Source organism: Pestalotiopsis fici (assembly GCF_000516985.1).
Source record: "Pestalotiopsis fici W106-1 unplaced genomic scaffold PFICI_Scf_5, whole genome shotgun sequence".
Lineage (NCBI taxonomy): Eukaryota > Fungi > Ascomycota > Sordariomycetes > Amphisphaeriales > Sporocadaceae > Pestalotiopsis > Pestalotiopsis fici.
In genome coordinates this window covers 3,597,230-3,622,315 of record NW_006917095.1, presented here as the reverse complement: position 1 = coordinate 3,622,315, position 25,086 = coordinate 3,597,230, and the positions used below count along the sequence as shown (strand labels likewise).

The 25,086-nt window shown below is 50.8% G+C and overlaps 9 protein-coding genes across 9 annotated transcripts; 7 read left to right on the top strand and 2 right to left on the bottom strand.

Annotated features, from left to right (window-relative positions):
- Positions 1–313: 313 nt before the first annotated feature.
- PFICI_08382 (uncharacterized protein) lies at positions 314–1,051 on the top strand (the record flags this gene model as incomplete). Its single annotated transcript, XM_007836963.1, has 1 exon — positions 314–1,051. The coding sequence occupies one exon, from the start codon at positions 314–316 to the stop codon at positions 1,049–1,051; it is 738 nt and encodes a 245-aa protein (XP_007835154.1).
- Positions 1,052–1,628: 577 nt separating this feature from the next.
- PFICI_08381 (uncharacterized protein) lies at positions 1,629–2,633 on the top strand (the record flags this gene model as incomplete). Its single annotated transcript, XM_007836962.1, has 1 exon — positions 1,629–2,633. The coding sequence occupies one exon, from the start codon at positions 1,629–1,631 to the stop codon at positions 2,631–2,633; it is 1,005 nt and encodes a 334-aa protein (XP_007835153.1).
- A 730-nt stretch (positions 2,634–3,363) lies between these two features.
- On the top strand, positions 3,364–5,466 carry PFICI_08380 (uncharacterized protein; the record flags this gene model as incomplete). Its single annotated transcript, XM_007836961.1, has 1 exon — positions 3,364–5,466. One exon carries the CDS (start codon positions 3,364–3,366, stop codon positions 5,464–5,466), a length of 2,103 nt encoding a protein of 700 aa, XP_007835152.1.
- A 662-nt stretch (positions 5,467–6,128) lies between these two features.
- PFICI_08379 (uncharacterized protein) lies at positions 6,129–6,815 on the top strand (the record flags this gene model as incomplete). Its single annotated transcript, XM_007836960.1, has 4 exons — positions 6,129–6,268; positions 6,336–6,462; positions 6,536–6,554; positions 6,613–6,815. The coding sequence occupies 4 exons, from the start codon at positions 6,129–6,131 to the stop codon at positions 6,813–6,815; spliced, it is 489 nt and encodes a 162-aa protein (XP_007835151.1).
- A 298-nt stretch (positions 6,816–7,113) lies between these two features.
- On the top strand, positions 7,114–7,705 carry PFICI_08378 (uncharacterized protein; the record flags this gene model as incomplete). Its single annotated transcript, XM_007836959.1, has 3 exons — positions 7,114–7,284; positions 7,349–7,566; positions 7,618–7,705. The coding sequence occupies 3 exons, from the start codon at positions 7,114–7,116 to the stop codon at positions 7,703–7,705; spliced, it is 477 nt and encodes a 158-aa protein (XP_007835150.1).
- Positions 7,706–8,614: 909 nt separating this feature from the next.
- PFICI_08377 (uncharacterized protein) lies at positions 8,615–10,051 on the bottom strand (the record flags this gene model as incomplete). Its single annotated transcript, XM_007836958.1, has 1 exon — positions 8,615–10,051. The coding sequence occupies one exon, from the start codon at positions 10,049–10,051 to the stop codon at positions 8,615–8,617; it is 1,437 nt and encodes a 478-aa protein (XP_007835149.1).
- Positions 10,052–10,834: 783 nt separating this feature from the next.
- On the bottom strand, positions 10,835–13,849 carry PFICI_08376 (uncharacterized protein; the record flags this gene model as incomplete). Its single annotated transcript, XM_007836957.1, has 1 exon — positions 10,835–13,849. The coding sequence occupies one exon, from the start codon at positions 13,847–13,849 to the stop codon at positions 10,835–10,837; it is 3,015 nt and encodes a 1,004-aa protein (XP_007835148.1).
- Positions 13,850–17,836: 3,987 nt separating this feature from the next.
- PFICI_08375 (Nuclear distribution protein pac1-1) lies at positions 17,837–19,489 on the top strand (the record flags this gene model as incomplete). Its single annotated transcript, XM_007836956.1, has 3 exons — positions 17,837–17,877; positions 17,997–18,162; positions 18,299–19,489. The coding sequence occupies 3 exons, from the start codon at positions 17,837–17,839 to the stop codon at positions 19,487–19,489; spliced, it is 1,398 nt and encodes a 465-aa protein (XP_007835147.1).
- A 2,709-nt stretch (positions 19,490–22,198) lies between these two features.
- On the top strand, positions 22,199–23,491 carry PFICI_08374 (uncharacterized protein; the record flags this gene model as incomplete). The annotated part of the gene is made up of 5 exons (XM_007836955.1): positions 22,199–22,403; positions 22,481–22,681; positions 22,742–23,164; positions 23,234–23,364; positions 23,438–23,491. The coding sequence occupies 5 exons, from the start codon at positions 22,199–22,201 to the stop codon at positions 23,489–23,491; spliced, it is 1,014 nt and encodes a 337-aa protein (XP_007835146.1).
- Between the last annotated feature and the right edge of the window lie 1,595 nt (positions 23,492–25,086).

Below are 25,086 nucleotides of genomic sequence, written 5' to 3'. Positions count from 1 at the left end.
TAGACGGACGGTATATCCCTTGTCATTCTCCGATACCGGGGCGGTCTTAATATCGGAAGTTCCGACTCGGTCATGTTCACTTATGTAGGAGGTTAGTCACCAGAGTCTAGAGCACCTAAGTAGCACGCATAAAACATAGCTATATATACATACACCTATACAACAAGATATTCAGGCACTGCCCAACTACATTGCCCGGGCAATAGCAAAGGGAGCTGACGAACTGGCTACTGGCTAATTACACATCTCTCCTCCTCCACCTCATCCAACAGCATTATTGGTTCTTTCCAGAGAAGAAGAAGAAAACATCAACATGTCTACTAGTGTACCACTGGGCGAGGTGCTGGACAATGCCGGACCAGCCAAGAGTCCAGAGCATTTGGCAATTGATGGAGAGTATACGAGACTCGAACCCGTCGCTACAAGACACGCATCAGCACTGTATCAGTGCCTGTGCCGAGACTCGCCCGTGGAGACGTGGTCGTACATGGCCGCCGGACCTTTTACCGGCGAGGAAGCGTTTACCAGGCAAATTGAAAACCTCGTTGTCTCAAAGGACCCGCTGTTCTTTACGGTCATGACCCAGGTGGACTTGCCCGGACTTGCTGCTGGCAGTCCCGTGGGCTACCTGAGCCTGATGCGCATGGATGAGAAGAATCGAGGAATCGAAATTGGCAACGTGACATTTTCGGCGGCGCTGCAACGTACCACGGTGGCGACAGAGGCACTCTTTTTGGCCATGCGGCACTGTTTTGAGGCCTTGGGCAATCGGCGGCTCGAGTGGAAGTGCGACAGCCTGAATGCCAAAAGCCGACGGGCAGCGCTACGGTACGGCTTCGTGTTTGAGGGCATCTTTAGAAAGCATTTCATTGTCAAGGGCCGTAACCGCGATACGGCTTGGTTCTCCATTGTGGACAATGAGTGGCCGACGATCAAGGGTGCGCTAGAGGCTTGGTTGAGGGCCGAGAATTTCGACGAGAATGGTCGACAGAGGCGAGGTTTGGTAGAAATCCGCAAAGAGCTGGAGTCAAGCCGTAGTAGAACGGTTTGACGAGCTTTCAATTTGGTAGAGACGGCCAAGTGAGAGTACATGGTTGAAAATAGAATCGGCTTACCTATATAGGTATATTACTAGTTAGTACTGTTATATATTTGATGACGGCGAGCAAGCCAAATAGGACTACTAGCTCTGCGATTATCATGATTATACTGCATGACATGCCACCAAATGCCAAGGTGGAAAGCTGACGTGGTTTGTATGTTGTTTGGGACAGTCGAATCATATCAAATCAATTTGCGCATCCTTGCCAAAGGAATCACGATAATATTACAAGAGAGAGAGAGAGAAAAGCAAAACGCTAAAGTACGTGGTAGGTGGGTACTTAGATTCTCGGAAACTTTTCCAGTCTTCCTAGACTTGTAGCGATCATATGCCTGAAAAAGTGTCCGAGGGAGCATTTAATCCAGTCCACAGACCACCCAGTCCTTTTGAAACCTTGACTTGGCCTAGGATACATCCATACAAGCCTATATGTTTACATACTTGCCTGCTTATATATTGAGCGACGACTAGTAGCAACGACGACAACGACGATACAAGAAAAAGAGATGGAAGAAAAGAAGTGGCCATGGAATTTTCGCTACCTCCACGACAAGAGCTTCTCACCTCACGGGGCTACCGTTATTCGTATGTGCATATCCCGAGCTCAATAATCGCCAAACCTACTCTGCTATTAATTCACGGCTGGCCATCTCATATCGACGACTGGGTCTTCCAGATACGTTATTTCACTGCTAGAGGTCATGGCATCATTGTTCCAGATATGCTTGGCTACGGCGATAGCAGCGCACCATCGGATGCCAGCGCATACCGTCTTAGTCTGATTGCCCGTGACCTGGGTGAGCTTCTTGACCAAGAGCAGTTGCAGAGGGTGGTGGGTGTTGGTCACGACTGGGGTGCGACGATCCTCTCCCGCTTTGCCATGTATAACCCTGAACGTCTGTCGGCTCTGGCTTTCTTGGGGATCGGGGCTTCCAGGCCGGGAACCATGTTCGACCTTGATGCTATCAACGAAATGACCAAGAAGGCGACGGGATCTGAGATGCTGGGATATGTCGCGTACATCAGCCGCAACCCCGACTCTCATTGCGCTATGGAGCGTAACTCCGAGTCCGTCATGAGTGTCCTCTTTGCCGCGGATCCAGAGTGCTGGAACCGTCACCTACGCCCCTTTCATGGGTTCAAGTCGCTTGTCCAAGACGGTGGCGGCCAGGTCATGGGGGATTGGTTTCCGCGGGAACTGCGCGAGAGGCACCTGAGTGTTTTTGGGAGAAAGGACGGCTATCTGGGCGCTTCCCAGTACTACAAGATGCTCGATCAGAATCTGTCAGTACCCGATGAAGAGCACTTGGTGGACTTTACGATTGAACAACCCGTGTTGCTTGTAATACCAAGAGAGCCCGCTGAATCAAGCCAGATGCAGTCCCAGATGCTCTTTGCTTGGGTTTCAGAAATGAATGTAGTACAGGTTGACTCTGGTCATTGGGTGCACATGGAGAAAAGCGCAGAGACAAATATTGCGTTGGAAGAGTTCTTGGTAAAACATACCGAAAGACAGAGAGCTAGCTTCTAGTGATAGATGGCATATTTCCACAATAGAAACAACAACAAGGGACAGGGTGTTCATATAGTCTGAGATGTCCCAAAGATCATGAGATTTTCCCCTTCAAGGTTCTATCGAATCATGTGGCGGTTCTACTCTTCTCCACGCGAAGACAAGAGTCTGGGTTAGTCAGCTAATTGCAAGCAAAACGCGATGCCAAAGTCTACGTATATATGAGTTTGCAGACTCGATCCTATTGGCAACGCAATTGATCCTTGGACTTGGCGCTACCATTGGTACAACTTAATGAACGCCCAAGATCTCAATGCTCAATTCTGTCTTTGACTGGTTCAGAGGGGGCGGGAGTGTTTTCCGCTATTCAACGCGCCAGAGTATTCTTGTTTACTAGGTATTCCTCTCGGTCCTTCACCCTTCACTCTACGTTAGTAGTTCAACCGGGGGAAAGACAAAGAGGGAGAGAAAGGCGTGTTTGCTGACGTACATGCGGAAGAATTGGGCCGTCCACGCTCGCTCATCGTTGCAACGAATACGCAACGAGACTCAATACTAACGGCCGATCAACCGAAACCCCCCGCCTTGGAGTGACACTGCGACGCTGTGACGTTGGGGGCCAGGTACCATCGCCAATCACTGAATGGAATCATTATATAAGTCGTCTGTCCATATGCACCTCCTTGAAGGTAGGAAGGCAGTTGTACATTGAACATTGAGCAGATAAAGACATAATTTATCGTTCAAGATGATGTTGCTTCGAGTGTCTCTTTTCGTCTCTGCCGTTCCAGCACTTCGGCTGAGAGATGATTTCTTTGACATTGCAATTGATGATGACACTGGGGCCATCGTATCTATTCGTAATCCTAACGTTGACTCTTTAAACTGGGTCAGTTCACCAGACAATGTACCATGGTTACCGCTGTCGAGCCGATGGGGCCTGGGATACGCAGACATAGGCGCGGCATCGCTCCATCGTGGATATTGGTCTCATGCATCGGTGGTCTCTGATGCTGCAACCACACAGAGCTCGTCATCTTACAATGTTGGCACGCTCAACGTCACGGTGGAAAGAACACTGGACAGTTCGAGTCAGTCCTTTGGTGAGAGCTTCACTTTTACCAATATTGGAAACTCCAGCATTAGCCTGCAGCAGGCTTCCAAGCAGTCCTTGGCCATATATACGCCATTCAACGATCACTACACAAACTCCCTGGATGTGCAAGCCAACCGAACCCACGCGCATATCTGGGCCAACGGCCTCACCTCGTCGTGGATCAAGACCACACGCATGAACGGCAATGGCCCACACCTGGGTCTGGTCATCACTGCGGGCAGTCTGAGGGGATACAGCATTGAAGCCCGGGACACGGTCACCTCGTCCAACACGCGGGGCGTCATCCTGGTACATCCAGTCGTGCCAACGTTGGAAGCTGAAGAGTCGACAACCCTGAGCTGGACACTGTTTTGGCATGACAGCTGGGACGACTTCTTCAACAAGGCTGTTGCTCTGTCGGACCAGTTTATCGAATTCAACGCCACATTGTGGACCGTCTTTCCAAACGAGAACACCACTATTACCATGAAGGGTGCCGTGAACGACACCACAGTGGTGGCGGGCACCCCCGTCACTGCCTTGTCCGACGGATCAGGATATGCTGTGACCTTGTCCTGGAGTTCCATAGGAGAGAAGTCCCTGACAGTATCAACGGGCCCTGCTGGATCAACCAGGAATTCGACCATTGTCGTCAATGTAGTTCCGGACCTAGACGGACTTGTCGCCAGCAGGACACAGTTTATTGCTTTGAACCAGCAGATGCCAAATCAGAACACGACCCTGGATGGGGCTTACGTAGTATATGATACCCAGATCAACGGACGCGTCACGTTCGACACAGCCTCTGATCGAAACTCTGGCCGGGAGAGAGTTGGTATGGGGGTGCTGGTGGGAAGGCAGCTGGTGGACACGGCGGATGCCGACCTGGAAAGCTCATTGATCGACTACTACCGCTTCGTGTGTACCCAACTGCAGCGAGACGATGGGTACGTGTACAATGGGCCCGGCGTGCAAAGTCTCCGTGTGTACAACTTCCCATGGGTGGCGCAGCTACATTTGCAAATTGCAAGGTCCAACATCACATTGCCCGATGATCTCGCTTCACCGACACCACTAGAGCGGTTCATGCTCACGCTCGAGAGCATGTATGCCAATGGGGGAGCCGACGCTTATCCCATCGGGGTGCCTGTCTACGAGGGCCTTGGTTTGCTCAAGTCTGCCGGCAACGAGACTGCTTATGAGCGAGCTCTTGAGCTCTTTGTCGCCCACGGAGAACGAATCGCAAAGATTGGTACAAACTACCCGGCCGGGGAGGTCAACTATGAGCAATCTCTCGTTGCGCCAGCAGCTATTCTCCCGCTAGAGTTGTATTTGCACACTGGCAACGAGACGTGGATCGCGGTTGCTGAACCTCATTTCGGTCTGCTCGTCCAGTTTGGCGGTCGCCAGCCAGACTATCACCTGCACGACATTGCCATCCGCCACTGGGATGGATACTGGTTTGGCAAAGACCGCATGTGGGGGGATGTCTTTCCTCATTATTGGAGCACATTGACTGGGCTTGCCATGCACTTTTGGGGGCTTGCTACCAATGACACTTCTTACATAGACCGAGCAGAAGGCATCATGAGGGCGAATCTGGCCCTCTTTGCTTCCGACGGAAGTGCTTCATGTGCCTGGCTCTACCCGCTGACCGTCAACGGGAGATCTGGGCATTACAAGGATGCTTACGCCAACGACCAGGACTGGGCCTTGGCTCACTACCTCCAGTTGCAATCATTTGTAGCCTGGTAATATCTATCCAAGATAAACCTCGGGGCGGGAGGATTCCAGTGATGCGGATCACTCTTATGGCCCTACGTAGCATGGAGAATAAAGAGACAAAAATACACGTAGACTTATTCAAATAATGGCTAATTTTTAATTAAGGAAATATAACAATATTTATATTTCGTAAATGCATCTCATTCGCACTTTATCAAAGCAATAGTAATCCATGGCGCCGAGGTGATTACAATGTAGGTACGTATGTGGTTTAGCCCGGCCTATTAATGAATCCTACGACGAGAAAACCCGAACCGACCAATCAGCAGCTTCTTTCGATAAGCCTGTCGTTGAATCAGTATAAGTCAGTATCCAAGACCCGTAGTAATGTGCTCGGATACCCCTTTCCTATCAAGAGCTGAAGGAAGGATCGCGATGATGCAAGCTGTTGCAAGTACCCACTGCAGATCACCTATTTGTGTATATTAAGTGGCTCTCCGGTGCCGAGGGTTCCCTCTCTCTTTTTGTATTTCGATAGAATCAACTTGGATACTTCACGCACTTGATAAGGATTTATATCCTGGACGTCGAATGAATACGGTCTCGTTGATTCGCCTTCTCTGAAGACGACCACTGATGAGAAGTCGATTACCAAACCAAGCGAGGACCTTGAACTGCCTACTTCATTCGCGATGGTGGTTTCTGACTTGGACAGCTCAGAGGAGCTTATGATCCGCTTGCCTAACTTGTTCACTGACGTTATGGCTGGTCAATATGCTAAAAATGTATTCTATGAGAAGGTCAAGTCAGTGGCCGAACGTTGGATAGAGCAGTATGTCAAGAGGGTATGATGGTACGACATTGTCAAATTCTCGCTGACATGAAGCTTTGTCGCGTAGGACACTGAAGATGGATGAAAAGGCCGTCGAAAGAAACAAAAAGGCCGACTTTTGCCTGCTGAGTGCCCTGTGGACTCCAGAAGGGGATGAATGGGGCTTGAGACTCGTTACTGATTGGAATCATTGGGTCGGTAGTCACTTCACTCCTCGTCTTCACATATTATTGATCCCATCTACTGACAAACGTTGTACCCATGCAGGCGTTCCCGTGGGATGACCGTAAGCTCTTACTGATAACTTATTGTTGAGAAATCATTATAATGATGCTCGTATCTAGAGTTTGATGAAGGCCATCTCAAGCTCGATGCGCCAAAGGCGGCAGACGAAGTTATGAACACCCTGGCAATCCTTGACGACACACAACCACTGATCTCAACCGAAGAAAACCCTATTAGCCACGCGTTCCAGACTGTGTGGCTCCACTTCAAAGAAGTAAGACATTCAACTGTGGTATTGGTGTGGCGTATGTCTCTTTTCTGACGAGTTTTCATAGAGAAGCACAATTGGTGATATTACTCAGCACAATTTTCACTTATTGGTCACTAATGAATGGTACAGATCAGCAAGACCGCTTCAGAAAGCTTCACAGAAAATATATGCTGGGATGCCTGAAGCAAACTTTGTGGGCGAGTGCAGGATACCCGAAGATCACAATCGAGGGCTACGTCGAGTATAGACGAGGCTCCATTGGTGCATATCCTGCCTTTGCTGTAGTCGAGTAAAAGAGACGCCTACATCTCTGGTGCCGCCCATACACTGACCACAACGCAGGTGTGCGATGGGTGTCGAATTACCGCGCATGGTCACGGAGCACCCGTCCATTGTCGCATGTGAGGAAGCCATGGTAGATACCATTTTCCTGTGCGTGGCCAAGAAACTTTGTCGACGCAGATCCAAACTGACAGGTCTTCACAGCCACAATGATCTCTTGTCTGTGCGAAACGACCTGGTAGCAGCACAATTTCCCATCATGTCTTCGTTGACAGACCCACAGACTGCTGACCAATGTTCAGAAAAACGGCGTCGAGCATAATATCGTGATTCGGCTATGCGATGTGGGCCTGACCATGCAAGAGGCTGTAGATAGGGTCGGAGAAATGCTCCAGGGCTGCTTCGAGAAATGGCACACTAGTAGGGCACAGATACCGTCCTGGGATGGGCTCATCGATCAAAATGTGCATAAGCTCCTGAATGTCTATAGGGATTTGGCACTAGGAAGCCTCTACTGGAGGTGAGTTCTGTCCGCTACGTCCTAATTTGCCCTTGCTAACGGACCATTCAGTTATGAGACTGGAAGATATGTCATTCCAGGCAATGAGAAGGGTGAAAAGGTCGAAGTCCTCATGTTCCCGCCAGCGGAGAGGCATTGAGTTTCCTGTGCTGTGCCCCTGAGTACACCTTCCCGCGCAAGATGGCCGCTTCTACCTTGTTTTCCCTTGGTGTCTCAAGACCGATGTGGTGTAGAAACATAGCCAACGTTTTTGTGTGTCATCTCACACAAAACTCGAACAAATTATAAAATCTTTTTTTGGAGGTATCCGAGCAGCATAAATATCTGGACGTTGCACTCTGAGGCCGGTTTTCACACAGCATCCTTGTTCGCCTTGACCGATACACACACCATGGAGTGAGCAAGTGTGTCGAGGATGCTTTCAGCTGCCCCAAGGAAGCAAGGTTGACTACATGATATCTTTTAATGACGAGCTTCAAACTGCCGATCACACCGCAATCCTTACCCAGTACAAAGACGACCCGATGACCTGGTTAGCTGCTGTTACGGTTGAGGCAATGAGAACTACTCCTACATGAACAACTTGCTTAGTCTGGAGGTAATAATTCGCAGTCTGTCGTTGCCACATTTGGTTTTACTGATTGATTAGCACGTGTTGAACATTGCAGTTACGACAACGACTGACATATATATATATATATATATGAGGAAATGGAAATGGGATCTGTGTGTATAAAAACATTTGTTGATTTAGTTTGCTGTTAGGATAGAACTCTATACTGTTCGTCTCCCTCCCAACTCATGCTTCGATGACACATTCGTGGAATTAGTAGAAACTGGCAAAAAAATGTAAAACATACAACACCAGGTATTCCCCAGCCGTCACCGATCTGAGTACTAATCCGGCCGTCTCCAGTTTATCTAGGGCAGAGCGGACGGGATGCCGAGTTTTCTAGAGCGTATGGTCGTATGTGCAGGTTTTGCCAAATAAGGTAAACTATATCCATTATACCAAGGAATATTCTGGTAAACATCGTCGACGGTTCACTCAACGAATCCAAGCCGAAGAAGCCTGGTACACGTCCACAGGCAGAGACTTCCAATGACTGTCCCACACTCTACCATCCTTAATCACAGACACCAGACTCTTCTCAGGGTTCCCAAGGATGCTGACATTTTGCAGCGGGTTATGATTCAATATGACCAGGTCCGCCGCGAAACCTTCCTTGATCTGGCCAAGGAAAGCCTCCTGACCTAGCATCTGAGCCGGGTTCACCGTTGCGGCCCTGAGCACATCGGCATTATCTAGGGCCCTCTGACGGATGGCGAACTCGCCACTCTGTTCTGCTGTCAAGGGACCCAAAAGATCGCTGCCATAGCACATCCTGACACCGGCAGCCTGGGCAATCTCAAGGCTCCGGAGCCCCTTCTCCAAGACTTCCTTATTCTTTGCTGCGTTCTCGGGCGGTAAAAAGCCCTTGTACTTTTCCGTCTTGGCCATGGCCTCGTACGTGACCAGCGTCGGCGTCAACCAGGCCCCACGCTCCGCCATGAGCCGCGCTGTCTCCTCATCAATCAAATTGCCGTGCTCAATGCCCTTGACGCCATTGGCGACGGCGTGACGAATGGCCCGCGGTGTGTAGGCATGAGCAGTGACAAAGGTGCCGTACGACTCGGCCACCTCGACAATGGCCGCGATCTCGGCTGACGTGAACTGCGTGTTGCTGAGCTTGTCGCTCGGCGAGGCGACGCCGCCGCCTACCATGATCTTGATGAAGTCGGCGCCCGTCCGAAGCTGCTCACGTGCAGCGCGGATACACTCGTCCACCCCGTCGACAACGACGCTGAGACCCCCGTCCGCCTGCTGTCCGCCGCAGCATAGCGATCCCGTGTGATCGTGCGGTCCCCTCCTATCTCCGTGCCCACCCGTCTGACTCAGCGCACGGTTGGCAATGAACAGCCGGGGCCCTGGAAACACATCGTCGGCAATAGCCTCCTTGAGAGCCAGCGTCGCACCTCCACAGTCGCGCAGAGTGGTGAAGCCCCGCCTCAGGCTCTGTAATGCCACAAATGGCTGACGAAAGTGGCTTACGGCGGCATCATCGCCCATGCTTCCGTCGAGCGACGGAGAGCCCGGCACCGCTGCCAAGTGGACGTGGGCGTCGATGAGGCCGGGGCAAAGGTACAAACCTGTGCAGTCTATCACAATGCTGTCTTCATCTTCATCGATGGGCGCCGGCGGTTTGTCCGCATATCGGACATGTTCAATCAGACCGCCCGAGATCTTGACCCAGGCATCGGCACGGATCCGCCCCGCAGCCGGGTCAACAACGAGAGCGTTGGCAAAAGTATAAGACTTGCGAGGCGGGAGCTTCCAGGGCCTGATTAACCTTTCTGTATTGTCGGCCGCGATTCTCGAGCCCCCAGGCTGCATTTCATCTCGCGGCTGTCTGGCACCGGCCAACGCAATCTGTAGCAGCGTCATTGATGCCTTGAATATGTATCTACGCCTGGGGAGGCAATGAAATAATCGCGTCTTGATTGTGAAAAGGCGCCGGGCGGATTCACGACGGATGTATGTATATACCAGCAGCAGCACTGGGCAGATAGGTATGTAGATTAGATATGTACCAAGATGCGTGCGCAGACAAATCGGCTATCTGCCATGTAGTAGCCCCACCGACCTACCAATGATCCGACGGCAAATATACAATATTGGAGAATGGGAGAATTTACACACATTTACAAAGAAGGACAAGGACGAGGACGAGGAAACGGTCTACAAGAAAGAAAAAAGACCTGATCACTTGTCAAAAGAGACACACATTGCAATGGTCTGCGAGGACAAGTTCTTTTATTCCTTTTTCTTCAATAGCAGGGCCTGTCCCAACTAGACCACTCAAACAACTTTTCTCATTATAACATCTACAACAGCCTCTACAAAATGAGGCTCAATGACAAGGGGTATGGTTTCCGATTGACGCCACGAAAATGCATGTATCAAGCCAGAAACGCTCTACAGGTGTTTCCATATTCCATCGTACCACAGAGAAGTATGTGTCAATCGAAGGTCACCGCCTCATCTGCTCGCTTGGCAGGGACGGACTGGGGCAGCTTCCGACCACTGATGATTAAGCGTGCACGAGGGGGCAGAAACTTCTGTATCTCTTCATTGCTTGTTCCCAAGGCTCCATGCGGGAGCTGGAAGATCCAAAGCGGAGAGTGCCCATGATCCTCAAGGCCGATTGAAACCTTGCTTGGCCTGTAATCATGTTAGTTTGGACCACACGAGTATCGGACTATTTGCTTGCTTTACCTTCATCTGTTCTATCCGGGCCTTGAGTTGACTAGTCACCTCGGCTGCACGTTTCCAGCTTTCAACCCCATTGCTGCTGCTGTTGCCACCGCCAGTTGCCGTTGAGCTCGCTATCGATGACGTTCCGCCGGCGCCGGCATTATCATCAATAGGTGTACTCCGGTAGCCGCGAGCCGGACTGCCGCGGCCACTCGATCCACTGCCGTATCGCAACTCTGGACTCATCATCTTGTTTCTAGGGTAGCTTGGCGGGGGGTCGCCATTTTCTTTTTCCTCGGAAAATGTGCTGGCGAAACTCGACCTAGTCGCTCTACCACCCGGGAAACCACCGCCATCACGGTATATGCCCATGTCATCATGCGTCGGGCTGCCAAGACCAGGACTGACGACCCCTGAGTTCGCGCTCGCAGCCTCGGCCTTGCTCAGTGCCCTCTTGAGACGCTCAAGCTCGCGTCGTAGCCGCTCGTTGGTCTGTTCCGCTGCCTCGGCATCGCTGCGTGCTCTGACAAGTTGTGTCTCCTTTGCCTTGATGCTGAGCACATCTCTTGTGTGGTCCTCAATGAGTTGTGCGTTCTGGTTCTTGAGCTCCTGGATTTCAGAGGCCAGCTTGCCCCTTTCCTGGCGCATCTCATCGGCCTGTCGCAAGAGTCGCTCATTGGCATTCCGCAATTCCTCAAGCTCGGCGCGTTCCATGGCGCTGAAGCCGCTAGTTGGAGGTGGCGAGGTAGACACGGGTGGTGCCGCAACGGGCGCAGCCGGCTTTGCCAAAGATCGTCCGGCAAGACCGCCTCTTCCAAGGCCGATTCTTGGCCGTGGCGGAGGCGAAGCTTGCACGGGCTCTTCGTCTTCCATCGGGGGTGGCGGTGCTGCTGCCGGGGCTCTTCGCGGAGAGGCAAGTCCGCTGGGGCCGGCGAGACGACCACGCGGGGCTTTCAAGCCACCCAACGCGGTCTTGGGCGCGGCAATCTTGTTTGCAGCCGGAGCCGGCCTCGAGGATGGCTGCGGTGCAAGCGGTGCTGCATCGGCAGGAGCCGCAGCGGCAGCTGGTGGTGGCTTCTTGAGTCCTGCTGGGGCCTTCCTGGCACCACCGACAACCTTTTTCGGTCCACCAGGTGGAGCGCGGGTTGCAGGCGCCGGCGGTGGCTTTGGTTTGTCTTTAGCCTTGACTTCGGCTGTCTCAAAATATTCCTTGATCTTGTTTTTGCGAATGTCGTCAAGGCCTTCAAGATGCGGATTCATGGCGCGCTCGCCAATAATCTTCATGACAGTTCCCAGGACTTCAGCACCGCCAGAGCGCAGTCCTTCACTTGATTCTGCCAAGAGCTTCTTGGCGAATTCAACCAGGGTTGCAATCTCCTGCTTGCTCGGCACATCACGGGTAGTCCTCAGACACCGGACGAGAAATTTCATGGTGCCCTCCTTGACTTGAGGGTTCTTGTGAACAAGGAACGTGGTGATATCCTCCATGCATTCGCTCAGGTCTGTGGCCAGGAAGACCTGGTCGAGTGCTGCACCGAGAGCGTCGGCTACCGACGCCTTCTTCTCTTTTAAGCGCTCCATGATGGGTGCCATGACGACGGATCTGTATTTTCCATAACTCTTTCGTAGACCCTGGGCCAAGACCTCGATACATTGGGCTGCCTGGGTGACGACAGCGATGTTGGCATCTTTCATGCATTTCGCAAGACCGCGGTTGATCTCTCCAAAGTCTCCATCTTTGATTCTCGGCACATTGAGAAGCGCGTACAGGGCTTCCAGTGCCTCCTTGCGTTCTTTCCACTTTGACGAGGCGAGATTCTCGTGGAAACTGGCAGGAACCTTTGACAGGACCTCTTGCGGCTCGGCCAGATCGAAGGCATCGACCTCGCCGGGGTCTTCTCCAGCGTCGCCCTCGTCGTACTCTTCCTCACCACCGGCACCAGCCGCTGGAGCACGAGCTGCGGCCTCTTGCTGCGATCGCAATAATCTTTCCTGTTTAGGCGCACCTTCTGCCTTGACTTTTTCAAATTGCGCCTCCAAATCCGATTGCTGTGTTGGTTTGAGATCACCCCAGAACATGGGCTTCATGGCGTCTCTGAGCCATCGATAGAACTCGACAGCAAGGTTGGTCGCCTCTGCTCTGACATTTTTATCGGCATGGCCAAATACTTTTGGTAGGATCTTTAGGACTGGTTTTGGGTCGGCAGTCTTGCAGCCATAGTTGTGAAAGATACTGGTGAGAGCAGCCAGCGCAGCAGCGACGACTTTTGGCAGCTTGGCTGAAAGAGCAGGGAGTATATCTTCAATTACAGGACCTGGAACATCCAGCTCGACGAGCAACAAGAGTGCCTCCATTGCCGAGGCCTTTGTGGCCGGTCTCGTCGAAATTAGAGCCTTCTCGCAGATGGGAGTGACAACCTGATTGCGTGAGCGCACGCAGTTCTCCTTGCCGCCGAACTTGAGAAAGGCGCAGAATGCGGCAATGCCGTCGGATTGTGCGGCAACGTTGGAGTCCACGACGGCGCCCTTCCATAGACTAGGGTCCTGATTGAACGGACGAAAAGCGGGATCGTACTCATCGGGGGTGGCTTCGAATTGCTTTGCAGCCTCTTCGTATGCTGCCTTGCGAACTTTCCACACCTTGTGAACCCATCTGTCTGTCAATGGCAGAGAGCTGTAGTCGGGCTCTCCGTCAGCCATTTCGGCGGTCGGTCGATGGGAGAATACTATCGGCGTCTCAATGAAAGGCGCGGACAGAGTCGAATCGTAACCGGTAGACCTGGTGTTGAGAGGAGAGTCTACTGGAGAAACTGGGGCGGGAGAAGGAGTAGTCTGCGCAGGCTCTTGTGGTTTCTGGCGGGTTCGGAGCTTGAGAGTCTTGAACGAAAAGGACGGGTCCTTGTCCCTGGTTTTGTTCGGGTTCGAGGCGGAAAGTGGAAAGTTATCGGCTACTTTACAGATTAGTCGTCGCAAACGGTCGAAGGGCATCTTGGCATATTGCGAGAACCAGTAAAGACGAAATGAGAATGGCAAACACGAGGGGGGAAAGAGGGTAACTATTGCTGCGGTTGCGACAGACTGCCACAACGACAGACAGCGTTTGCGCGGGGAGTGCGACTGACTGACTCCCTCCCAAGCAAAGCTCGCGCGGCCTGACGTACTGGCAGATTTGACGGATGAAGCTTCATCGGCTGCAATGGAGGGACGAGGAGAAGGGCCAGGGCCGACGGGGAGTCGCGTAGCGTGGCTTCATCTCGGTTTCGCTGGAGGAAACAATCTCGGGCTGAGACGTGAACAAGAAGAAGCTGCGACTGGGCGATTTCCCTCCCTTTTTTTTTTTTTCTACTCTCTCTCTCTCTTCTTTCATTCATTCACTGTTGAACTTTCCCACTTGGCCACTCCCCCCGTCCCTTCCGTTCTTGCCTCTGCCTGGCAACTCTGCAACCAGCCTTGCATCTCTGGGGGTGTCAATCCGGCCGCATGGGAGCAGAAGAGGAAAGCCATCATGCGGCAGCGCGAACAGCTTCAAGAGTTCGGCGCACCTCGGCAAGCACAGGGAGCGGATTGTTCGTGTGCGTTCGCAATATACTACAGAGGTTGTTTTGAAGCACGAGGAGGTGTTTGACCTACATTCTGTGTTGTAGAAACAACTCGATGTCTCTGCAGATTGGATGCAGGCGTGATGGGTTTGCTACTTGTGAGCGAGTTGTTGAGTATAACAGCCTGTCTAGGAGGTATGTTTGTCCAAAACATGGACTTTGTTCAGAGACACCAAGAAATAAAATACAAAATTGGAGGGGTCTCCGAAAGAAGTATAGTATTGATATAAATCTGAGGGAGGGGAAAGAAGAGAAGGATTTCGAGATTGGTTGTTTCTTGCACCTTTTTTTAAGGGTACATTTTTTTAAGGCAGGGAGAGAGGTATCCTCTGGAAGTCGGTGATGATGTCGATTTGTTTGGTTCCAGTTCCCCGTACTACTTACCTTAGACAAGGGACCGATTGACTGGGCGAGGGGCGTCAAGTGGGCAACGAGGCCAAACGAGGCACCGCGCACTGCAGGGGGGGGCAGGGTGGGAGGGCACAAGAAAAACATTAAACCCCCGTCAGCTAACCAATCTCGTTGGTTAGGTGGAAACACCAGAAGGGTGGGACAGGGAGGGGATGGGGCCACTGGGCAGCCACCACAAGGAGGTGTCGCGTCGGGCAACGGGCAGCACTGACAGGTCGGCCACCAAACAAATAGTAAATATACATATGTACATACTACCAGCACATGCGCAGACACACACGGTTGAGCCTCAGGGTTGGGCTCCAGTGGAGAAGGACATCATCAGTCAGTCACCCATCAATCCCAGCGGACAGGGAAAAACCCGTCATCTTCCATTTTCTATGTATATACTCTTGCCATCTGCATCTTTGAATGTTTATTACTTGAACAGTGTGTACACAGTAATATTGCATTCATGACCTGCTTTAAGGAGAGAGAAAAAGACAATTCCCTCCACCCCGCCGCGCATATCCAGTCATAAGTCCACCAGGATCTGGATGCAAGGAAAATGGATGTACTGCGCGACAGGTGATAGATATTGGAAAGTATCTGGGCACGACGACCAATAAAAGACAAATCGTCTTCATCTATAAACAAACATGCTATGGCCAGGCCAACCATGCCGTCCATGACAGCCTTTCAGGAAAAGAAACCCCCCAAGCCGTAGACTTACTTGCCACAGAATAGTACAAAGGGATCTCTTGGCCTCGTTGCATTGATTAGATGCATATCAGCCGACGAGACTCAAGACCACTGCCGAGGCAAAATCTGCACATGGCACCCATCCAGCATCTCACCTGCACCGCAAGGTAAACAAACCTACAGCAAACAAGCTGAAGCATTGATCCAAAGTAAAGGTTAAACCCAAGATAAAAGCCTCGCTGACACGCCTCAGTCAAAATCAAATTCGGCAGTCCGCGATCCAAGCTGCATGCCAAGAGACGTTTCCCTACCTACTCGATGATTCAGAAACAATCTGATAATTTATGTTAAATCAGTTCAATGGTCACTCCTCCATCGATTGCACTCACTGCGTATGTCCTCTTCCAGCCACATGAAAGAGATATGGGACTGGTATGCTGGTGGACACGAGGCCGTATTTCTTGAAAGTCTCTGTGATATTAGCCAAAACATCGCCTTTGACTCGGCACGAGTTCAACAGGATACGGGTCAGACATTTAAAATGTCATGCGACCAATACATGGGGAGGTAGGTGCATTTGAAAATAAGTTGAGTTTCGCTGCACAGCTACGTTTATCTCGAGACAGGTCTATGCACAGAACAAAACTGCCGCAGCCAGTAAATAGGTACGTAGCGAAGGCGAAACACTTTGGAATGAGCCAATAGCAACTTGAAATGTGTCAAGATTTTTCATCGTGGCTGAGGAAGTGATTATATCCAACTTCCCAGTTGTATATTGTATGTGATGCATAGATGATTATGTTTCAAGTATGTGTGCTCTGCAGACGATGGCCGAATTTACTCGAATATACGTAAACAGCAGGCCATATTTGTAGAAATGACCCTCTTTCTTTCCAGCATATATGCAGGCAGCTACGGAGCACACTAGTTCCATTTAAATAGTCGTAAAATCCATTAGACAGCAAATACCATGATGACATGGGCAGTCCGTTACCTCGGACTTGATCTTCTTTCTTTCCCCTTGCTGGAGCCTTGCCGGAGCCTCGCCAGAATGAAGTGATGACCTGGGACGGTCTCGTGGCCAATGCACAGCCCCCCCCCCCCCCCCCCCCGCTTCCTAGGGGTCCAATGCAGCCCGACCCTGAGACTCGGCAGCTTCTGCAACAAGCACAAAAGAAGAACAAGCATTTTAGCATATTATTACTCATGTATCACAAGTTCACAACCATGATGCAATTCTCAGATCTCCGCGTGGCAGTTTCATTGAGACGTCGCCGTTGGCAGTTTTGAAATATGCCCCTCGGAGTCCTGAGAAGTAAAGAAATAAAGAAAGAGTAGTAGGTACGGTACCTACATAATCATCATTTCCTTTGTTTGCTAATACGAGGTCTCGTATGGTCAGGTGAAGTACATGTTCAAATAGATACTATCACCTAGCTGGGACAATGTAGCCATTGGCCATCGCGACCACAGAGTAAATGTACAGACTCGAAGTAAACACTGAGCGTCTGAGTTGGACCAAATCTACATACCTAGGTACAGAACCAACTGCCAATGGATTGGATGCGTCGCGCCCCGCAGTCCCCAATGCCCAGAGCCCCGGCCTTGCTGGCTGCCCGTCACGGGCAATTCCTCCAGCTTTTTGGGCCTGGCACCGTCTAGACCGCACCTAGGTAGATAGGTCGGTACATTGGTAGGTAGTAGGTAGGTAGGTAGGAAATCAATAATAATAAATAATCACAGGCAATGTTTGTTTGAATTCGATCAATCACCAAATCAACGGCAGCCCCCCCCCCAAACCCCATATTGGCTACTCCTAAACTGACATCATCCCACCACCACCACCACCACCACCGCCGCCGCCGCCGCCGCCGCCGCTGCTGCTGCTGCTCTTGCTGCTGCTACTGCTACCGCCGCCGCTGCCCTTAACCTCACTGAGCCTCTTCTCCAACAACAACAACAACAACAGGCAATCCGCCCTAAACGTCCGTCCCCAACTGATCTGGGACGAGACTCGAGATACATCTAGTTGTCGGGCACCGGCCCGAGCGACGTGCTCCTGCGCGAGGAGGCAGAGCGAGCGAACGAACGAGCTCCTGATCTGGTTCGGGTTCTGGATCTGACCGCCCCTCCCTACGACTCTCAACTCCTCCTCGACATCTACAAACCAGCACCGCACATACCAGCCCTCCTATGCACCTCGAGAGACGACCGACGGACAGCTACAGTGCATCTCATCCTACGCCCGACCTTGGAGCTGATGAAAACATCATAGCCAGCAAGCATGAGCAGTCAAATCTTGACGTCGCGCCAAGCTGACGAACTGTGCGTCCCTCACTCACCCGCTCACACACGTGTATACACAATCTTGCTCTTGTTCCGATCCGCGGCTCGCCCTCTTGGATATAAAATGTTTGTACTGACTTCTCAACTCTACGCCGCAGGCACAAGGCCATTGTTGCATATCTCTCCTCTAGCAACCTGAACAACACCGCCGAGGCCTTGCGCCAGGAACTCAACCTTGGCGACACGTTTGACGCCAATACTTCCAAGAAATATGAGGGGCTTCTCGAGAAGAAATGGACGAGTGTCGTCCGTCTGCAGAAAAAGGTTTGTCTTCTCGCTTCTCTATCTATATATACATCTCTCTCTACTTTGTGCCCCCCTCCCTCCTTCCTCTCCTTGTGCGCTCGTTGCTATCAACGGGTTCGTTCCGCCGTGGAGGTCTTGTTGCTAAGAGCTGCAGATAATGGATCTAGAGGCACGGAATGCTAGCATACAAGCCGAGCTCGACAACGCAACCCCAACTTCTCTAGCTCGCCGAAGTCAAGACCCTTCCAGCTGGCTGCCTAGGTCGCCCGCCAGGCATACTCTGCAGTCGCATCAGAAGCCCATAACCTGTATCGCCTTCCATCCTGTCTTCTCGACCTTGGCTTCAGGCTCGGAAGACTATACTATCAAAATCTGGGATTGGGAATTGGGCGAACACGAACGCACCATCAAGGGTCACACCAAGGCCGTTCTGGACGTTGACTTTGGCGGTCCCCGGGGAGGGACGCTGCTGGCTTCGTGCTCAAGCGACCTGACCATCAAGCTGTGGGATCCCTCCGATGATTATAAGAATATCAAGACGTTGCCCGGCCACGACCACAGTGTAAGCGCTGTGCGCTTCATCCCTTCGGGCGCAGCTGGCGCCCCCTCGTCTAGCAATCTTTTGGTTTCTGCCTCGAGGGACAAGACCCTTCGCATCTGGGACGTCACGACTGGCTACTGCCTCAAAACCATCCGGGGCCATGCTGATTGGGTCAGGGACGTGTTCCCTTCCTTTGACGGTCGCTTTCTATTGTCGTGTGGAACCGATCAGACTGCAAGGCTATGGGACATATCGCTGACCAACCCGGAGAGCAAGGTCACTTTTATCGGGCATGAAAATGTGATTGAGTGCTGCACCCTGGCCCCACCGGCTTCATACCAATACCTTGCCAAAATTGCCGGCCAGAAAACCCCTCCTGCATCTGCCAGCGCAGAATTCATGGCAACGGGTTCGAGAGACAAGACGATCAAGCTGTGGGATGGTCGAGGAAACTGCATAAAGACCCTGGTCGGACATGACAACTGGGTGCGCGCGGTGGTATTTCATCCCGGAGGCAAATATCTTTTCAGCGTGGCCGACGACAAGACACTACGATGCTGGGACCTGAGCCAGGAGGGCAAAATGGTCAAGAACCTGGACAATGCCCATGGCCACTTCATATCATGCCTCCGATGGGCCCCTGTCCTGATTAAGGAGCCGACCGTGAACGGAAGTGGTGACGCACCAAACGGCAAAACAGCCAACGGCTCTTCCTCCAAAGCAGGCGCCGCACCAGAAGTGCAGATCCGATGTGTTATTGCCACGGGTAGCGTGGATTTGAACGTCAGGATCTTTGCCAATTGAGAAGTCATGTCCAGATATCTGCATTGACGTGGATAAGGATCTGAAAGCTGGAGGTTTGCCGACAAGGCTAGTTCTGCAGCTCAAGTCGACCCCATGGCTCAGGGCTGGGTCATCATTCGAAGCTTTCGGCCCACGATGTAGGGCTTGGTGTTTGCACCACTAATTGCGGCGCCACCAGCGGCCAGTGACGGGTCAGTCACACAGGTTCAAAGCCACCTGTGCTATGATTCTTGGAATACCCTAGAAGACTGTGTTTTCAAAAACTTGGTGATGACCATGTCAGATAGATCGTTCCTCTCGTTCCGCCACTGCAAAATGTGCGTTCGAGTTCGTGATGGAAACGAATCAAGAAAGTAGATACGAGAATAGATACCCGTTCATCACTCTGCATCACATATTCTTTTAGCACGGTTTCCGTCTCGATGTTCAGCGATGATGACGCGGTGATCTGGACTGTCGTTGTAGATGTTTATAATAGCAGACCGTTATTCAGCAAAGCCAAGGTATAAGCTGCGAGAATTAAACCTCTTCATGTGCGGTCACTATGCTCGATTCCATGCATGCAGAGTTACGAATCTCGCACTTTTGTGGGTGAGCATTTCTGCCATGATATATTCTGCCAAATTCATATTGGGAGAAGCAATATCAGTAGATTGGGCTCCCAAAACTTAGGTTCATAGATTTGGCCAGTAATTTGTATGTGGGTTCAATTTTGTTTTTATATCTTTTTAATTTAGTATTTGTTTTCTTAGGTTAGGCTCATGCGTAAAATTCAAAACTTGTGTAATTATATAGGCAACTTCTTTATATGATTATATTCAATTTGAATTTTTATAATAGCATACGATCGCAACCTGGCCGCCGTTTGTGCCGTTGCACCCGTACCATTGTACAATCCTGAATTGCAATTCTAAGTTTGTTGCCATTTCATATTCGTTATTTCTAAATAGTCCTTAGTCGTCCTGTTCATTCCCCTTAATTGAAAGGTATTCAGTTCAGGAATGGTATAAACGTCCAAAAGTAAAATCCTAGGGCCATCGGGGCACTTGCACGCATGGTAATAGGTGTCCCCTTTAATGTAAGTCTATCCTGAAGTTTCTTATGAGTGTAATGGATACAAACTTGACGGTACGAGGTTGGGTAATACTAAGTGGACGGGCACAGAATCATTACGCAAAGAGCTTGCTTTACAGGTGGAGGTATTTAAAACTATCTCGCCATGCAGTCCCATTCTTAATGCGACACAGAGAACAGAAATTGATGGACGCCTTCGATACAGGCTACGCGATGGTAGCACACTACAGACTATGGGATATCTATCTGCTTGCGGGAGGCTCTACCTTTAATTTTCCACAGAACCATGTACTGAAGCGCCCAACCAGGTGTCGGTTTTTATTTTACCCATCCAGATCAGACATCCTTCGGGTGTGGCACATTTATCGTGTCACACAATGAATTGACAGCCAGGCCAATGGCCATTAAATTGAACCCCACGATTCTGAACATTATTCGGTGCTCTTGTTCTGCTATACTCAGCTGGGTTGATAATGGTTGCGCCGAATTGCTCTTTCTTGCGGTTACAATCCAGCCCCTTCAACCTGCTTGATCATTGCCCAATAAACAAAATGGTTCTAATGCATCTACGAGGGTGTCGTTCCACGAGCCGCCGCGGAAAAAAAAATCACAGAGTTAATCTGACTGTATTTTGGGTGGGTATGTATGTAGACCGAATCATCATGTGCTGGTCAAACCCAGAGAGAAAAGGAGAGAGAAAGAAAAGAGAAGAAAAGAAGAAAAAGAAAAAGAAAAAGAGAGAGAAAAGAAGAAAAGAAGAAAAGAAGAAAAGAGAGAAAAAGAGAGAAAAAGAGAGAAAAAGAGAGTCCCGCTGGCCCTTATATAGAGAGTTTTCGTCCAGCAATTCCGTCACACCCTTATGCAAGCTCACTGTCTCTACTTTATCCCTTATTACTTTGAGAATTTTGATTGTATCCTTTCTAGTTGTGCTCGCTTGTGATTTAGTGAGAGATGGTAGTGATGGACGATACTTCCACTCTGCGGAACTCCATTGATGATAAAAATGCTAACGAATCGACTGTAGCCCTACAAAACCTTATTGTAGAAACCGGAAGAGACGGTAAATCTGTCCAAGACACTCTGAGTGGCTTCAAAAAAGACGATGTATCGTCCATCGACATTGCGCAAGATGCGTGGCCGCACCCAAACGTAGCTTTGTAAGTCATCGTTTCCTGGCAGAGCAATGGGTACTGACCAATGCGCAGGTATAATCAAGCAGACCGAAAAGGCCAAGATACCCTTGTTTTGCCGAGTGCGTTACCAGGCCGGCGAGCCGACCGACTTCGTTCTCTGCGGCGGCTACGGCGCTGCTCACATGCCGGCTCATCGACACTGCATCTTGTCGGCGGCCTTCCATCAACCCAATCAGAAAGAGGAAAACATCTACGGAAGTCCTTGCGAGGAGGTCCACTTCCAAGAATATATATATATATATATATATATATATGTCTTCTCTCATGGATGCGAGGGTTGCGTGTCAAAGATCAGACTGCGATTCATCTCAAAGATATCTGGTTGACATGGCTCAGTATTTAAGACAACCAAGAGTGCCTTAAACCACAGCTGCACGTATAGCCACGTCTTGGAAGACTGACCACGGGACTACCGAATAGGCTTCCTCGGCAGTATCCAAGCATGATCTCCATCATTGGCGAGACGGGCTCGGGCAAGAGCACCTTGATTGCAGCCATGGTTCGAATGCTCGCACCGGTTGCACATGGCGAATATTTGGTGCCTGTCTCTGGTGCCGATACAGATAGCTTTGACTTTACGAGCAGCGATGTTCACATATTTGCTGGCCCAAGAACCTGCGAGACGGAGCATCCTCGTCTCGTTGTCGGTACGAACTGTTTCCGAATTACTCGCTCGGCCCCAAACGTTGAATTGGATAAATTCGTATGCTAACACCCTGAGTAGGCTGTGAAGGATTTCCTGCAACAGACAAGCCGATTGCTCGCCAGCTCTTGGCACAAGCACAGAAACCCCAAACACTGCAGCCCCTGACCGACGGCACTATGCGGAAGCCCAGCACGAATAGATCGGTCGAAGAAACCATCGCTGACCATACGAGCACCGCGTCTGACCGAATCCCTCTGGGAGGGGGTCAGACAACTCTAGGTATGTAAAAACAGGGTTCCCTCGGCAACTTTTGGTTTTTTAGGGTCTCTAACAAGTCAGAACATCTCACGATATCCTGCAAGAAATGTTCAAGTGGGCCAAAGATGAACGCTGGCATGCCCAGCGCCTTGGCCTCCGTCAATCAAGCCACGACAAGTCTCCTTGGAAACTTTGAGCGATCTACGCGCTTCACCGAGCTTCGACGGAGATGGAGGTCTCGAGGGAAAGAGATCCCCACGGCAGAAGAGCTCATACTATGCTACTATGATTCCTTTCGTGTTATCTCTATTCCACAGTACACTGCTACTCCCCCGACCACTGTGAAGAAGACGTCGGATCAGATCAAGACACTGTACAAAGAATTAATACACATGTCGGAGCGCATACGGAGTAAGAGGCAGCTTGTTAATATGGAGCTAGATGTCGTCAATGTGAATGTTTATTTCAAACGAGCCTTGATAAAATTGGGCCGCGACTACGACAGTACGATCGATTTTCATCAGCTTTCCGACGGAGACCACTGACTTCCGCAGAGATTCAGCGAGCACCTAGTTGGTGTCATGGCCAGTCTTGCAAAGAAACGCAACTTCGACAGAAGTCAAACAGTTGGCGGAGAAGCAATGCAGGTGCACCAGATGATTTCTTATATCGCTGTCTGTATTTTGGCACAAATTGGCGACCATGTAACTGAATGTATCATCATGCGAAACCAGAAAATGCGCCCAGGCTCTGATGTTACTAACGTGTACTTGACAGACGAAGCTCAGAAACGCAAAAACGACCTCGTGGATGAAGCCAGGCGTGGTCTAGAACGTTTTCATGCCCACTTCTGGAGATATGAGGCAAAAGAGTCCAGCGACCAGCGACGATGTAGGAACTAGGTACTGGGAAAGTCACGGGTCACCAATTTGACGATAGCAGCTTGGACTCCCAACGCTCCTCGGGCGTCATCTTGTCAGTTGGGTTATTTGAGAGTTCCTATAATCCCGATGCCTTCTCGGAGTAACTCTGAAAAGAAGTGACTAGACTCCACGGCCGCAGATGTCCAGTGGAAAAGCTCGCGTTGGAAGCGGTATCATGTGGCGTTGCATCCATCACAGGTCAGAGGACATGCTTGGCATGCCTCTCTAACACGCCGACAAATATGTTGCCCTGCCAGCCGGAGCAGCATTGCATCTGTGAAGATTGCATAAGGAGATATATTTACGAGCAAAGCGTAGATTACACCATACATATTGTGTCCTGCCCGTTGGCATGCTCTCTGACAAAAACACCATGGACTGTGCGCGTCAAGCCGCCAACAGCTGGTGCTCGCATTCTTTCCCTGGATGGGTCAGTACCATTCATTTCGTTACTCCAGTTATCATTTCTAATTTGTATCAAACAGCGGTGGCATCCGTGGCATTGCAGAGCTGATGATGTTGAGTGCTAATCACCAGCCAAGATGAATGACTGCCTGCAGCGGGCAGAGAATCAATCCGGAGGCTTTCGAACCTGGAAAGCGTGAGTTGAACTTACTGATCTCCAATCAGTTCGTCATTGGCTGATGTGACAAACTTGACCACGACAGCGCACGTGCAACCTCTGTTGCGCAGACATTCTTCGAGCCATATATACATGGTGCGACGCAGATGCACCACGTGGACGGGGCGACAGTTCGTAACCACCCTGTGAGACTGGCGTAGGAAGAAGCCAATCGGGTGTGGAGGACTGGTGCGAAACCCGACATCCTGCTTTCGATTGGAACTGGCATCAACTGGCATCCAACCCGACTCTGGTGGGCAAGTACTTGATAGGAAGGACGAGAAGCTCGATCGTATAAAGAGAGACTGCTGCCACAACGATCTGACCTTCAGGGATGGATACTTCTTTACGCGCTATATGCAGCCCGAGTACCAATGCGGACGTGATCATATCAAGGTGATGGCCCGACGCCTCTGGGCCTGGCTCTTCTACCTTGGCCACGTGCTGCCCATAAGCATGTCTGAGGGCGTTTTCACCGCCAAGCTGTACTGCCGCCTGTCACCGCAGTCCAAGGCAGCTCTGATGATACTTGCTAGTCGCCCAATCTTCCGGCTCAAAGAAGTCAGCTTCAGCAACGGGGAAATTTTCCACCCTGTTCGAACATTCTTGCCAGGAATATTAGACGAGAGAACTCGATCGGGTCCCGTGGAGCCGGATATATTGGCAGGAGGGCATAAACGTATAGTCGAGGTGTTGTTCACCAGACGCGAGTCGGATCGGGAGCCGATAGGAAGGTTTTAACTATTGTCATGGCATATGTAGCACGGGATAATCGGGACAGTGTCATGGCTCATTCGTGTAAGTACCGTGGGGGGTCCGGTTAGCACTTGATACTAAAATCTCAAAAATTGTCACAACAGTCCGATTAATAAGTAGTTTTG